Source organism: Aspergillus candidus (assembly GCF_002847045.1).
Source record: "Aspergillus candidus strain CBS 102.13 unplaced genomic scaffold BDW47scaffold_83, whole genome shotgun sequence".
NCBI classification, from domain to species: domain Eukaryota; kingdom Fungi; phylum Ascomycota; class Eurotiomycetes; order Eurotiales; family Aspergillaceae; genus Aspergillus; species Aspergillus candidus.
The window spans coordinates 63,010-77,503 of NW_020194088.1; the positions used below are offsets into that span (position 1 = coordinate 63,010).

At 57.3% G+C, this 14,494-nt stretch overlaps 5 protein-coding genes across 5 annotated transcripts; 1 reads left to right on the forward strand and 4 right to left on the reverse strand.

Moving 5' to 3' along the window:
• Nucleotides 1–46: 46 nt before the first annotated feature.
• On the forward strand, nt 47–2,294 carry BDW47DRAFT_134970 (exocyst subunit EXO84; the record flags this gene model as incomplete). The annotated part of the gene is made up of 3 exons (XM_024818212.1): nt 47–486; nt 556–1,837; nt 1,904–2,294. Exons 1-3 carry the CDS (start codon nt 99–101, stop codon nt 2,292–2,294), a joined length of 2,061 nt encoding a protein of 686 aa, XP_024667671.1. The 5' UTR covers nt 47–98.
• A 306-nt stretch (nt 2,295–2,600) lies between these two features.
• Nucleotides 2,601–3,947, reverse strand: BDW47DRAFT_113594 (Alpha/Beta hydrolase protein). Its single transcript, XM_024814453.1, has one exon. The coding sequence runs from the start codon at nt 3,933–3,935 to the stop codon at nt 2,793–2,795; it is 1,143 nt and encodes a 380-aa protein (XP_024667672.1). The 5' UTR covers nt 3,936–3,947; the 3' UTR covers nt 2,601–2,792.
• Nucleotides 3,948–4,020: 73 nt separating this feature from the next.
• On the reverse strand, nt 4,021–5,823 carry BDW47DRAFT_129763 (allantoate permease family MFS transporter; the record flags this gene model as incomplete). Its single annotated transcript, XM_024817030.1, has 7 exons — nt 4,021–4,617; nt 4,667–4,921; nt 4,969–5,028; nt 5,085–5,230; nt 5,284–5,475; nt 5,533–5,577; nt 5,631–5,823. The coding sequence occupies 7 exons, from the start codon at nt 5,821–5,823 to the stop codon at nt 4,021–4,023; spliced, it is 1,488 nt and encodes a 495-aa protein (XP_024667673.1).
• Nucleotides 5,824–6,473: 650 nt separating this feature from the next.
• On the reverse strand, nt 6,474–6,955 carry BDW47DRAFT_90668 (uncharacterized protein). Its single transcript, XM_024820190.1, has one exon. The coding sequence runs from the start codon at nt 6,856–6,858 to the stop codon at nt 6,508–6,510; it is 351 nt and encodes a 116-aa protein (XP_024667674.1). The 5' UTR covers nt 6,859–6,955; the 3' UTR covers nt 6,474–6,507.
• BDW47DRAFT_90672 (bifunctional carbamoylphosphate synthetase/aspartate transcarbamylase) lies at nt 6,912–14,060 on the reverse strand. Its single transcript, XM_024820191.1, has 3 exons — nt 13,149–14,060; nt 7,094–13,083; nt 6,912–7,039 (listed from the first exon to the last, which is right to left on the reverse strand). Exons 1-3 carry the CDS (start codon nt 13,849–13,851, stop codon nt 6,983–6,985), a joined length of 6,750 nt encoding a protein of 2,249 aa, XP_024667675.1. The 5' UTR covers nt 13,852–14,060; the 3' UTR covers nt 6,912–6,982.
• Between the last annotated feature and the right edge of the window lie 434 nt (nt 14,061–14,494).

Consider the following 14,494-nt stretch of genomic DNA (forward strand, 5'->3'; position numbering starts at 1 on the left):
TCTCTCTCTCTCCGATCTCCAGAGTGGATCCAGTCCTGATACAACCCCTTCCTCATCCCTCATTGTCTTTCTTATCTTTCTTCCCCTCAACAGTCAACATGGAAGGACGCGGTTTAACCCTGCGAAGCAAGTCGCGCCGTCCTCGTCCCCAGATCAGTGCCCCTAAACCCATCTCGGATCCGCTGCCGCAGAACGGCAAGGGTGATCCTAGCCAACGGACCGGTTCGACCAGTTCAGGGTCGCGAGATCGTGGTCCGCCGAAAGAGAATGCGACCTCCGATCTGGTCAAGCGACGGTATTCCACGCGATTCAACCAACTGCCGGATTTCGATGCCAATGCGCCGCCGGTGCCGGGGCTGCCAGCCCTGCCGGTCGGGTACGGCCTCACCCCGCCGGAGGTGAGCCGGAAACCGTCCATGGAACCGTCGGGGCCCCCGCAGGTGGACCTCGACGCATTGAGGGATCCTAGTTTACCGGTCGATAAATGTGAGAACATCATTACTTCCACACCCTCTAGTTGGTGAAATACGGGCGGCTCATTGATATATTCCCTAGACGTGGCCAATCTTCTCTCCAAGGCCTCGGAAGAGGAGATCGAGGACTACCAAAAGGTTCTACGAAAGGTCAAGAACCGAACATCGACCGACCTCCAGCAGAATGTATACCAGAACCGCACGCAGTTCATCAAGATCAGCAAGGAAGCCGATAAGCTGAAGAGTGAAATGCGCACGCTCCGGGCGTTGATGGCCGAGTTGACCACGGCCCTCGGACAGACGGCGGTGGGCACGTCCCCGAACCCCATGTCGCTGTCCCCGGACGAGCCGTTACCCAAGCGCAATGGGAACCGCAGCTCCGTTGCCAACCTGGAGAGCATGTGGAACGTCCAGCTGCAGACGCTGTGGAAGACCGTCGAGGGGTCGCAGAAGTTCCTCCCCGTGGTGCCGGGGCGGCATATCGTGATGGAGACGGGCAACTGGGCCGAGCTGGACTCTGCCACGTGGAAGCCGCGACGGCCCGTCCACATCGTGCTGCTCAACGACCATCTGCTGGTGGCCGCGAAGAAACGCAAGCGGGTCGACCAGAGCAACCCGAACCACCGCGGCCCCGTGCCGACCAAGCTCGTGGCCGAAGAGTGCTGGCCCCTGCAAGACATCGACATGATCGATCTGGGCGCCCACCTCGGCAGCGGGCCGGCCCGCGAGGAGGCCGAAGAGCGCGGCATCACCAACGCCATCAGCGTGCGCGTGGGCGCCAAGCCGTTCACCTACCGCCACGACAAGCGGCATAGCACGGCCAAGGCCGAGCTCCTAGCGACGTTCCGCAAGACGGTAGAGGACCTGCGTCGCACGCTGCGCACGGAGACCGAGGCCGCGAGCAAGACCACCGACCCCTTTGCGTTCATGGGCCGACGCCAGTCCGTCTTCCTCCCCCCACCCGAGGCCGCCGACGCCGGGGACGACAGTCGCGACATGCCGGAATTGCGGATCGACGTCGACGGGAAGCAGCAGAATCTCCGCTGGGTGGAGTCGCAGGTCGACGACCTGGACATCGACATCGCGCTGCAGCGGTTCGAGGAGTCGGTGGCCAACATTGAGCGGCTGCGCAAGCTGGCGCGCGGCCTGCGGGGCAACTCGTTTGCGCAGGACGTGATCAACACCAAGGTGGACGAGCGAGCCGCCAAGCTGGCAGACGTGCTGGTGCGGGCGCTGGTCGACACGCCTTCCTTCCCGCAAGCGACCCAGCGGAAGGTATCCTGGCTGAGCCGGCTAGGCTTCGAGGACCAAGCGCGCGAGGCTTACTTGGACGCACGGTCCGACGTAGTCACCAAACGCATTCGGTATGTTTTACCTCCCCTCATCAAATCTGCAACAGGCATCAGACATACCATACTAACATCATCCAGGGCATGCGTCTTCGAAGGCGACCTCCCCCTCTACATCTTCCAAATCTCCTACGTCTACTTCGTGCTCATCAAAAACACCATCAGCATCTACCAGCAATGCTTCTCGCCCGCCATGAGCAGCGCCTGCATCGGCTGGGCCATGCGGCAGCTCGAAGGGTTCAACACGCTGCTCACGCGGCAGCTGAGCAGCGTCCAGCGCGGCACCAGCGTCTGGGACAAGTGTCTGGAGATTGTGCACAGCCATGCGGGTATGCTGTCCGAGGTGGGGGTGGACTTTGGGGATCTGGTGGCCAAGGGGTTGGGGGTGAATGGGGAGGATAAGAGGGAGAGGCCGAAGATGACGAGGTCGGAGTCGTTGATTTCGGGGTTGGCGGAGGCTGCGAAGGGGTGATCTATTATCTATTATTATCTATTATTATATATGGCATTGACCATCATACAATCCAGTTACCTATTGTTGTGTAATTGGACGATCTTTGCTCAACTTCTATGAAGCTATGATGGGATAGCTTCGCAGAGTGTATGTACCCAGTATCGAGTCCTGTCCGACCTGGACTCGACCTCGCTCTAGCATGTATGATCTACTCGTGTCGGACAGCTCTAGCCATGAGATACCATTCTCTAGGACTTTGACCAGCTATTCAAATGAACTGATACTAATGCTGATATTGATATTGATATTAATATTGATACTGTACTTCGGCCGTCGCACCCCATCCTCCGTTTATCCCACTCCAGCAGTAGTCTCTATTCTTCGAAGACAGAGAACCCCACCCAGCAAGTACCTCCATCGGCAACGCCATAAACACGTGAGAAACAAAGAACCACAATAATACACCATCGATAAAACACACCACAAAGAAGAAAGAAAGAGAACGAGAACGAGAAACTACCTCCCCAAAACCTCCACCGCAATCCCATACGCCCTCTCCCTCCTCACCCACGGGATCCCCCTCTCCCCACTTCCTCCCTCCCCGTCTGTCTCATCCTTAACAAACTTATCCCAAGCATGCCCCACCCCCTCCATCCTCTCACAAACAACGACCGACCTTCCAGCCGCCTCGATCCTCCCCGCCAGACTCTCCGCATCAAGCGCCATCGTATCCTGCGCTGCTGTCACAATCCCACACACAGGCGGATACCGCGCAGGGTCAGCCAACGCAGGTGAAACTCTCGGATCAGCCAGCGCAGAGGGGACATCCTCTTCCCTGAATCCAGCCATGTAGCAGCGGACGAAGAAGACGAGGATCCAGTTGGGTAGGAGCGGACGGGCGGATGAGTCCGGGGCTGTCTTGGGGGGGTTAGACGCGCGCATGTCGACCGCGGGATAGAAGAGCATGAGATGCGAGAATGGCGTGTCTGTTGTGGTGGATGTGGTGGTCGCTGTGACGGCGGCGATGTTGCCCCCGGCGCTGAAGCCGCTGAGTGCGAGTCGGGCGTTGGGATAGCGGCTGCGCGCCCAGGCGACGGCGTCGGCGGCGTCGTTGAGGGCTGCTGGGAAGGGGTACTCCGGGGCTGTGCGGTAGGATACGTCGAAGACGGTGTAGCCTGTTGTGGTGCTGATGCGGCGGCAGAAAGGGTCGTCGAGGCCGTGGGCGGGCATGACGAAGCCGCTGCCGCTGAAGTTGAGGAGGATGCGTTGGCTGTTGGTTTGGTTGCTTTGAGGAGGGTGGTAGATGTGGATTCTGATGGTGCGGTTGGGATCGCGAGACGGGATGTGCTCGATTTCGTCCGGGTGGGCGGTGATGGGGCTTGTGAGGCGGGAGAGGGTGCGGAGGAGGAGGGCGATGGTTTTGAGGTAGATGTATCGAAGCATGGTGTTGTGTAGTAGGTAGGGTTCGACGATGGGAGATGGAGACAGTAGAAGTGGGATTGAGAGATGGAGGAGAAGAGGTAGAATTGTCAGGTGTAGAGAGGGAGAGAAGAGAAGACGAGATGAGAAGACAAGAAGGGAGAAGGAAGAAAGAAGAACAGAAAGAGGAGAGGAAAAGAAGAAAAGATAAGGCCGTGACTGAACGGCGAATTCACTCATGGAAGTCCCCGTTACCATCTACATCTACACCATACAATGATCTCTCAACTATCCAACAAGATGGATTGTACTCCGTATAGATATGTCAAGTCTGAAAAACCCACCTCACATCCCTATCCCCCTGGAACCCGTTCTTCTCATCACTGATATCCCCAATCTCCACACTGATCCCCTCTCTCTCCCTCACCTCCGCCTTCCTCGCATTCTCCCTTCGCAGAACCCACCACAACACCGACACAACCCCCACGTTAGCAATCAAATACCCCAGCGCAACACCATGACCCACAAAGTACCGCGGGGCATACTCCGTCCGGTACAGCTGCGTGCCCATCACCGCCCCCAGGTTGCCAATGGAGATCTGCATCGCGTTGGCGATGGCGCGCTTCGTCTGGCCCGAGACGTTGTTCGCGGGCCAGGAGAGCACGATGGCCACCGCGGGGTAGATGCCTGCTGCGGCGAAGACGGTCCCGGCGTAGGAGACGCCGGGGCGGGGGTCGGATAGGAGCATGATGTAGCCGATGCAGCCGAGGATGGAGGAGCCCATGATGAAGGGGGCGCGACGCTGGGTCTTTTCGGAGAGGATGGCGATGATGATGGTGAGGACGAAGGCTGCGGCGTAGGGGGGGACGGAGAGCAGTTGGGCTTCGGCGGAGGTGTAGCCGAGTTCTTTGATGATGGTGGGCTATCCTTTGTTAACGTGAGGTAGTGCTATGGAAGGTTGGGAGTCTTACCAGGAATAACGACAGGGTGTATAGTGGAAGAGACATAGTATGGAACCCCAGCCCATACAGCCACACCTTGGGATCCTGAAGGGCATCCAGCACAGCAGACCAGGAGAAAGCCTCGTCTCGGATCGAGTCATTGTCCGTCTTCAGTCGATACTGAATGAACGCGCGCTCTTTATCCGACAGGAACTCTGCCGTCGAAGGGTAGTTGTACACCCAAAGATAGGCGACCAACGACATGACCACCGTCAAGAGACCTTCCTGTTCTCATTAGTATCAGATCAGATTATCTGGCTACAGTAACATACCAGAATGAAGATCCATCGCCAGCCGCTATACCCGCCGACGCCTTTCATATGAGCGATGCCCTATCCAATACAGTCAGTGGAGTCTGCTTCATGTACTCCGGACCGTGCATACATACCCACGCGAGAATCCCCCCAAAAGCCCCCGCCAACGACGCCGCGCTGAAGAACAACGCCACGCGATAATGCTGCTCATTCCGCTTATACCACATGGACAGGTAGAAGACCACCCCAGGGAAGAGGCCGCTTTCCGCGATGCCCAGCGCTACGTCTGTCAGTTTCCTCCTGGGCCTCCGTCAGACGGGAGAAGAGACATACCCGTTCGCGAAACCAAATACCCAGGGTAATTCTGCACCACGCCCAGCAAGGTCGCCACAATCCCCCAGATCAACGTGAGCGTCGGGAGCCAGATCCGCGGTGTCGTCCGCTTGAGGATGATGTTGCAGGGGATTTCGAAGACGACGTAGGCGATGAAGTAGAGGGTTAGACCGGTGAGGTATTGGTTTCCGGCTTTAACATTGTATGTTAGTAGATATCGTATGTATAGTGTTATATGGGTGAACGCACTCATATTAACATCCTCCGTTAGCCCCTCCAGTTTGGCATTTCCCACTATTACTCCGTTAGCCTTCATCCCACCTGTGATGTCTGCGTAGGAGATATACCATTACTCCGGTCCAAAAACGACAACAAATACAGAATAGTCAACGGTGGAAGAAGTCGCAAGTCAAGCTTCCGTAGCAAAGCCTTCTCATTGATCGCCTGGTGTTCTGCGTCTCCGAGGGTGCTCTCGCTGGAGGTGTTGGGGCTTTTAGCCCAGGGGTCGTCTGATTTGGATTTCTCCTGTGGTTGTGACATTGTCCAGTAATGTAATTGTCAATTGATCAAATCAATTGATCAGTTTTTATTCCAGAGAGACGAATATATCATATAAGAGGCGAAAGTGAAGTAAGAATTCTCCAACTTGCAGATAATTACAACAATCTTTAGAGCGAAAGCAAGAACCACATGGCAGCACACCATCACCACCACCCCTCGCGCGATAACCACCCCTCGATAGCGTATCAATCATGTTGATCCTTGCGGAGAAGCATGATTTCATCCATCGTCTGGAGCAATACTACTACTGCATCTTGGTAGTAAGTAGTAAATACTAAGTAGATACTAGGTACGATGAGCAATGGGGTCCCGCGATGACGAGATCGGGGTTGTGGAGTGGATACCACCTTCTATCCAGTTATTCTCTTCTATTAGATTTGAAACAAGAGATAAAGCGAAGTCAACAAGGTGAAGTTCCTCTGATCACGCCATCAAAGTGTCGATGGAGTGATTGTGGTGGATGATTGGCCTATTAGATTCTTTATCGGGTAGATCGCGTATAGTATAGTATAGTATAGTATAGTATACAGTACTTTTGGATAGTATCTGATATCTCTTCAGGTCAACAACAAAGTAAAGAATAAGTATAAAAAAGTAAAAATGATATTATCAATGGTGGATATTGTAGTCCAGTCGCCATTGTCGACAACGCCAATCCGTCCGTTATAAGTTGGGTATCCCGTAGTATCCATCCATCCATCCCATATGATATCCATATCCATATCCCAGATCATGCCAGATCATATCCATATCCTGCGCCTGATGCCATGCCAGATGACAATCAATAAGAAAAGAAAGAATGAAAGAATGAACGCCAAACAGAACACAAAACACGCCAAATGCAAAACACACACAAAAAACACACTGAACGCAAAGAACACACAACACACAACACACGTAAAACACGACACACACAACACACACAACACACACAACACACATAACACACATAACACACACCACACAAATACACACAATACACCATACATAAAATAAGTTATGTAGGAAATTCATCTAATCTATATCACAAGGACTAAAAACTTCCAAGCGAAACTACAAAGCTAACGAGACGGCATTCTTCAACCAAACAATCTGGCGGAATGCAACAACCATCTGGGCCACAGACTTCATCCACAAGCTAAGGCGCCAACACCAACGCCAACAAGGCCATGCGGCAGTACAGCCCATATCGCATCTATACATCACATTAGTAAATCGTCGAAACCAGGGGGAGAGAAAGAAAACTAACCTGTCGGAAATAGGCCGCCCGCTGGTCAAAGTCCACCTCCTCCGCAATCTCCATGTTCCGCGGCAGCGGATGCATCACCACCATGTGGCTCTTAGCATGCTTCAGCAGCGCGTTGTCGATCACGAAGCTGTTCTTCAGACGCTCGTACTGGCCCAGATCCACGAATCGCTCCTTCTGCACCCGAGTCGAGTACAGCACGTCCGACCGCGCCACGATCTCCGGCGTCAGCTCCTCCGATTCCACCACCAGCTGCCCAGACGCGATCACCTGCTGTCGCACCTCCTCCGGCAGAGACAGGTCCTTGGGCGCCACCAGCTGCACGCGCACGTCGTAGAACTGCAGCAGCTTGATCAGCGAGTGCACCGTCCGGCCGTACCGCAGGTCGCCTGTGAACGTGATCGTCAGCCCCGTCACCGTGCCCAGCTCTTCGCGGATCGTGAAGAGGTCGAGGAACGCCTGCGTGGGGTGCTCCACGCTGCCGTTGCCGCCGTTGATGATCGGCACGGGCGAGAACTGCGCCGCTGTCTCCATGCTGGTCGGCAGCGGGTGACGCAGGACCACGGCGTCCGCGTAGCAGCCGAGCGTGCGGATCGTGTCCTGCAGCGTCTCACCCTTCTGGGTGGACGAGTGCTGCGTCGCGATGGCCACGGTCCGGCCGCCCAGACGCTGCATGGCGGCGTCGAACGACGCCGACGTCCGCGTGGAAGGCTCGTAGAAGAGCGTGCACAGGACGCGGCCCTTGAGCACATCGAGCACACCCTCCCGCTGCACACCAAGGCGCATCTCCTGCGCGACGGTGAAGAGCAGGTGCAGGTCCGAGCGGTTGAACTGGTTGACGGACAGCACGTGCTTCTGCTTGAACGGCGAACGCGCCAGGATCTGCGTCAGCTGCGACGCAACCTGCGGGACGTTGTAGAGAGGCGGTCCGAGCTCGCTGGTGGCGGGAATGCCCTGGTCCAGCCCCTTGCGCAGTTGCCGGCCGGGAGTGCCCGAGATCGAGCCGCGGCGGTCAAACGGCTCCGTGCGGCCATGCACCATAGGAGACATGGCCTTGACAGAGGGGGACGCCGGCATGATCCGGTGGCCGGACATGTCGGCACCCTTGGGAGCGTCGGGAGAGACCACGCCGTCCAGGCAGGCCGTCTTGCCCTGGAAGATCACACGCTGGACGGAGCCGCGCACGCTCTTGCCGTTGAGAGGGGACCAATCCGCCGACTGGTACTGGTACGGGCGGTCGACCTCAATCTCGACGGAGCTGTCGGCCTGCTCGTGCAGCTCGAAGATCTTCTTGGGGTTGTCATAGAGACGCGCCACGATGTCGTCGACCGTCAGGCAACCCTCCGCAACGGCGGTGAACAGCAGAGGCAGAGACTCGGCAATACCGGCCACGGGAGAGGCCTTCTCACCGGCGAGCTGGAAGGGAACGCTGCTGACGGAGAAGACGTCGATGGTCGCCAGATGCTCCCACAGAGCCTTCTGGTCCTCAGCCGACGGCAGGAAGCTGCACAGCGGGTAGTCGTCGCGGGAGAAGAACAGGCAGAAGATCGACACATCGCAGGTCACCCGGAGGCCCTTCTCCTTGCTCAGCGCGATCAGGTGGATGTCCTCCTTGGACGTCACGCTCATCACGTGGATGTTGCGGCTGTGGAGGCTGGCCAGCAGCAGCACCGAGGCCAGGTCGGTGGACTTGGCGTCGGTGATGATGGGCTTGCTCGAAGGCCAGGCGCCGAAGTGGCTGGTGACCGCCGCGACCTTGCTGATGTTCCCGGACAGGTGGTTGAAGGGGATGAACAGGGAACCCACATCGCCGGTCACCTGGCCGATCTGCTCCGCGTTGGTCGAGGTGGCCACAACCGAGAAGTTGAAGTCGCAGAACGAAGACTTCTGGGCAGTCTGCTGGGCAACCTTCAACGACCGCGCATCGGTGATCGAGGCGTCAACGCCAACGGGCATGACACGGATCATGCTGAATCCGGCCGCGATCGAGGCCTTGGTCACCCGCTCGAAGTTGGGCGAGCTCGGGGTCACGAGGTCGGGCACGAAGGCGGCGACGTTGACCAAGCCCGGAAGGATGATGGTCCGATGGCTAGTCTGATAGTCGATGGTCTGCACGTTGAGCGAGTAGTTGCGGGCGATGGCCTCGATCAGGATCTTCGCGTTCTTGACGTTCGTCACCAGGGGCGTCTGGTAGTCGACGGCCATACGGCGAGTGCGATAACCCTTGGACATGTAGTTGGCCGGGCGCCGGAATCGGTTGCTCGAGGGCAGGTTGATGTAGAGATCGATGAGGTTGTTGGACAAGTGCTGGGTCAACGAGTATTCCGACTTGATGTCGTCCTCCTGGCCCGCAAGCACCTCCAGGTACTTGACCGGGACGCCGTTCTCCTTCAAGAAATCGGCGGTACCCGCGGTGGCGAACAGGCAGTACCCAATCTGGTGCAGCTTCTGGATGGACGGCAGCATCTCCAACTTCTCCTTATAGGAACCGATCGAGAACAGGACCTTGGCCTTGGGCAGGCGGAAGCCGGTAGAGAGGAGGGCCTTGAGATACGCCTCGTACTTGTCGCGACCGAACGAGGCCACTTCACCCGTGGACGCCATCTCCACACCCAGAACTGGGTCCGCGCCGGACAGACGCGAGAAGGAGAACTGAGGCACCTTCACACCGACGTAGTCCTTGGGGATGCTGACGGGCGGGTACTCGGTGAACGGCGCGCCGATCATGGCCTTGGTGGCCATCTCGATCAGATCAACGCCCATCACCTTCGACACGAACGGGAACGACCGAGAGGCACGGACGTTGCACTCGATGACCTTGATGTCGTTGTCCTTGGCGATGAACTGGATGTTGAAGGGGCCGGTCACGTTCAGCGCGTTTCCGATCTTGCTGGTGGCCTCCTCGATGCGGCGCACGGTCTCGGGATCCAAGTCCTGCGGGGGCAGGATCAGGGTGGCATCACCGGAGTGGACACCAGCGTTCTCCACGTGCTCGGAGATGAAGTGACCAACCATGACACCGTTGCGGGCCACAGCGTCCATCTCAATCTCCTTGGCATTCTCGATGTACTTGGTGATGACCACGGGGTGATCCCGGGACACGTCGGCCGCCTGGTTCAGGTAGCTAGCCAGATCGTGCTCGGAGTAGACGGTGTTCATGGCCGCTCCCGAGAGCACGTACGAGGGACGGACCAGCACGGGGTAGCCGACCTTGTTGCAGAAGCCGGTGGCCTCCTCAATGCTGGTCAGCTCCTTCCAGGACGGCTGGTCCACGCCAATCCGGTCCAGCATACGCGAGAACTTGTACCGGTTTTCGGCACCGTCGATCATCTCCGGGGAGGTACCAAGAATCTGGACGTTGAGGCGGTGCAGGGGCAGCGCAATGTTGTTGGGCGTCTGACCACCCATGGACATGATCACGCCGCTCGAGGCTTCGAGCTGGTAGATGTCGAGCACGGTCTCCAGGTTGATGTTCTCGAAGTACAGGCGGTCGGCCTCGTCATAGTCGGTACTCACAGTCTCGGGGTTGTAGTTGACCATGACCGTCTTGTGGCCCTGTTCACGCAGGGTGCGGATCGTGCGCACGGAGCACCAGTCGAACTCGACCGAAGATCCAATACGGTAGACACCAGAGCCCAGCACCATGATCCCGTTATCGTCGAACGCCACGTCATGCTCTGAAGCGTTGTAGGTGAGGTACAGGTAGTTGGTCACCGACGGGAACTCGGCCGCAACGGTATCAATCTGCTTGACGATGGGGATGATGCCGGATTCGACACGGAGTCGACGCACCGCCAGTTCATTGGAGCTCAAGAACTTGGCCAGCTGGCGATCCGAGAAACCCAGCTGCTTCGCCTGGCGGATCCAAAGCTTGGGCACCGTGTTGGCATTGTAAGACGACATCAGCTTGCCAAAGTCACTCAGGCCCTTGAGTCGGCTGAGGAACCACTTGTCGATCTGGGTGAGTTTCCAGATGTCATCGACGCTGTATCCGGCCGCCATGGCGTTGGCGATGGCGAAGAGACGCTGATCCGAGGGGGTCTGCAGCTCTCCCTTGATGGACATGAGCGCGTTGGTCTCGTTGAAGCCCATGTTATGGAAGTCCACGGAGCGGATGGCCTTCTGAATGGCCTCCTCGAACGTGCGACCGATGGCCATGACTTCACCGACACTCTTCATGGAGGAACCCAGCTGGGTGGAGACACGGGTGAACTTCTTGAGATCCCAGCGGGGGATCTTCACCACGCAGTAATCCAGGGACGGCTCGAAGCACGCGCAGGTGACCTTGGTGACGGAGTTCTTGATCTCGTTGAGGGGGATGCCCAGACCCAGCTTGGCGGCAATAAACGCCAGAGGATAGCCGGTGGCCTTGGAGGCAAGCGCGGAGGATCTTGACAGACGGGCGTTGACTTCAATGATGCAGTATTCCCGGGAGAACGGGTTGAGGGCATATTGGATATTGCACTCGCCGACCACGCCCAGGTGACGGATCACGTTGACCGCCGTGGTACGCAGCATGTTGTAGTCCTCGTCCGAGAGCGTCTGGGAGGGGGCGACCACAATGGAGTCACCGGTGTGGATACCCAGGGGATCGAAGTTCTCCATGTTACACACGGTGATGCAGTTGTCCTGGGCGTCGCGGACGACCTCGTATTCGATCTCCTTCCAGCCCTTCATACTCTTCTCAATCAGGACCTGCGGGCTGGCAGCAAAGGCCTTGGTGCAGAGGTCCTTCAGCTGGTCCATGTCATCGGCAAAACCGCTCCCGAGACCGCCCAGGGCGTAGGCGGCACGGACGATGACGGGGAACTGGATATCCTCCACCACCCGCATGGCCTCCTCCAGGCTGGAGGCGGACGCCGATTGCGCGCACTTCTCGTTGATCGACTCCATGCTGCGAGCAAATAACTCGCGGTCCTCGGTGGTGATGATGGTATCAATGGGGGTACCGAGCACCTTGACGCCGAGGGACTCGAACTCATCCTTGAGCTGGATACCGACCTGGAGGGCGGTCTGGCCACCAAAGGTGACGTAGATGGCATCGGGGCGCTCGTGCTTGATGACCTTGCGCACAAAGTCCGCGTTGACGGGGAGGAAGTACACCTTGTCGGCCAAGCCCTTGGAAGTCTGGATCGTGGCGATGTTGGGGTTGATCAGAATGGTGTAGATCCCTTCCTCCTTCAGGGCCTTGATGGCCTGACTGCCCGAGTAATCGAACTCTCCGGCCTGACCAATGCTCAGACCGCCACTGCCCAGGATCAAGACCTTCTTGACGGAGACGCGGGGAGCGACCTTGATGTTCTCTTCCTTGGTGCCTCCGGGGAACGACACGGGTTTGTTCAGCGCGTCGGGGGAAGCGAGGGTGTCTTGGATGGTGCTGATGAACACATCGAAGAGATACTCGGTGTCGCGGGGACCGGGGGTGCTTTCCGGGTGGAACTGGACGCTGAAGTAGGGGCGGTTCAGGTGGCGGATACCCTCGTTGCTGCCATCGTTGGCGTTGACGAACAGCTCCTCCCAGCCGTCCGTGAGGCTGGCGGCGTCCACGGCATAACCGTGGTTCTGCGAGGTGATGTGGCATTTGCCCGAGATCATGCTGGTGCAGGGGATGTTGTGGCCGCGGTTACCGAACTTCATCTTCGCGGTGCGCGCACCGGACGAGCGGGCGATCAGCTGGTGGCCGAGACAGATGCCGAAGACGGGCGTACGGCCCTCCTCGAGGACCTTGGACAGGTTCTCGACGGTCTTGGAGAGGGTGGCGGGGTCACCGGGACCGTTGGAGACGAACAGACCGTCGTAGTTCTTACCAGCCAGGGTCGGGAAGTCATAATCCCAGGGAACCACGAGGACCTCGACACCACGGGCCAGCAGGCACCGCAGCTGGTTGAACTTGAGGCCGACGTCCACGCAGAGCACGCGGACGGGACGGCCCGAAGGGTGTTTGAGGGCAACATTGTCGGGCGGGGAGTACAGCTTGGGTTCCTTGATGGAGACTATTGGGAAAGACGGTCAGATCGGATTCCTTTATTTCTTTCTGCATTGATTGGTAGTAACTTACCCTCGCTCACGAGGTTCTTCACGTTGGGATCGACCCAGTCCAGCTCCTCAAAGACGGGCCTCCAGCTGTCCTTCTCTGTGGGGGCCTCCTCCCGATCGGACTTGGAGAGCAGCATGCGACCCAGCATGCTACCCTTCTGACGGATGCGCTTGGTGAGGGCACGGGTGTCCACACCGTGCATGGCGGGGACGCCCTGCTCCTTCAGCCATTGCCCCAGGGACGACTGAGCGAGGAAGTGCGAGTAATCCTCGCCCGCGTAGGAGGCAATGACGAGAGCGGCGATGTGGATCTCCGTCGACTCAAAGTGCTTGGGCAGCGTCTTGAGCAGCTCATCCATGGTCTCCCGGGAGGGAACACCGTAGTTACCCACGAGCGGGAAGGTGACGACCAGAACCTGACCCCGGTAAGAAGGATCGGTGACGGATTCCGGGTAGCCCACCATCCCCGTCTGGAAGACCAATTCACCGGACACGCTCTTCTCCGCACCAAAGCTGTAGCCCTGGTAGACGGTTCCATCTTCCAGCTCGAGGGCAAACATCTTCCCACTGCTTCCTCGGACTCGCGAGGAGGCGGGCGGGATCACCGCGCCATTGGTGTTCTTCAAGGAGGGCAGGGGATACAATTCCTTGTTGGCCTGAGTGTACGCCACGGGCCCTCCGGACAGAGGGCTCGAGGGAACGGCGACATCCTCGGATTGAGGCATTGCGGGCGAATGGTGGGGGGAGGGGCAAAGGTCCTCGCGGGGACAAGATCTGTATAAGGGAACACTCTACCGTAGCATCAGCAGCTTTCCAAGATTCTTTAGCAAAGACCGTGGGTATGGAGGGTCGAATTGCAATGACAAGAACTCTTCTTCTGCTGCTTTTGCAAGGGTATGGGTACAGCAGAAGAGAGGAGAGAGGAGAGAAGAAAAAAAAAAAGAGAAGGAGGAAGAAGAGAGAGGGAGGAGAGAAGAAGAGGAGGAAAAAAAGAACCAGAGCGGGAATCCTCCAGCATCGGATCGGGAACGGCAGAAACAAAAATTCTGTGAACCAGCGGAGGGGCCCGGGGGATGTGATTGGGCCGTGGGCTCACCGGTCGCGGGGACCATGACTAATTCCGCCCCGGGTCTTCACCGCGAAAGGAAAAAATTTTTCCTGAGTGAGACAAGTTTGGATTCCGTCATGGCAGTTCCATGGATTGTCTCGATATCAGGTGTTCCTTTATCTTTCTGATCAATTGTCTATCTATTCTCATGTATCCTGGTTAAATTTTTTAAGAAAATATGCAGATCAATCAATTAGATACTCATGGAAAAGAAAAGGAAAAAAATGAAGAAAAAATGGAAAAAAAAAAAAAAAAAAAAA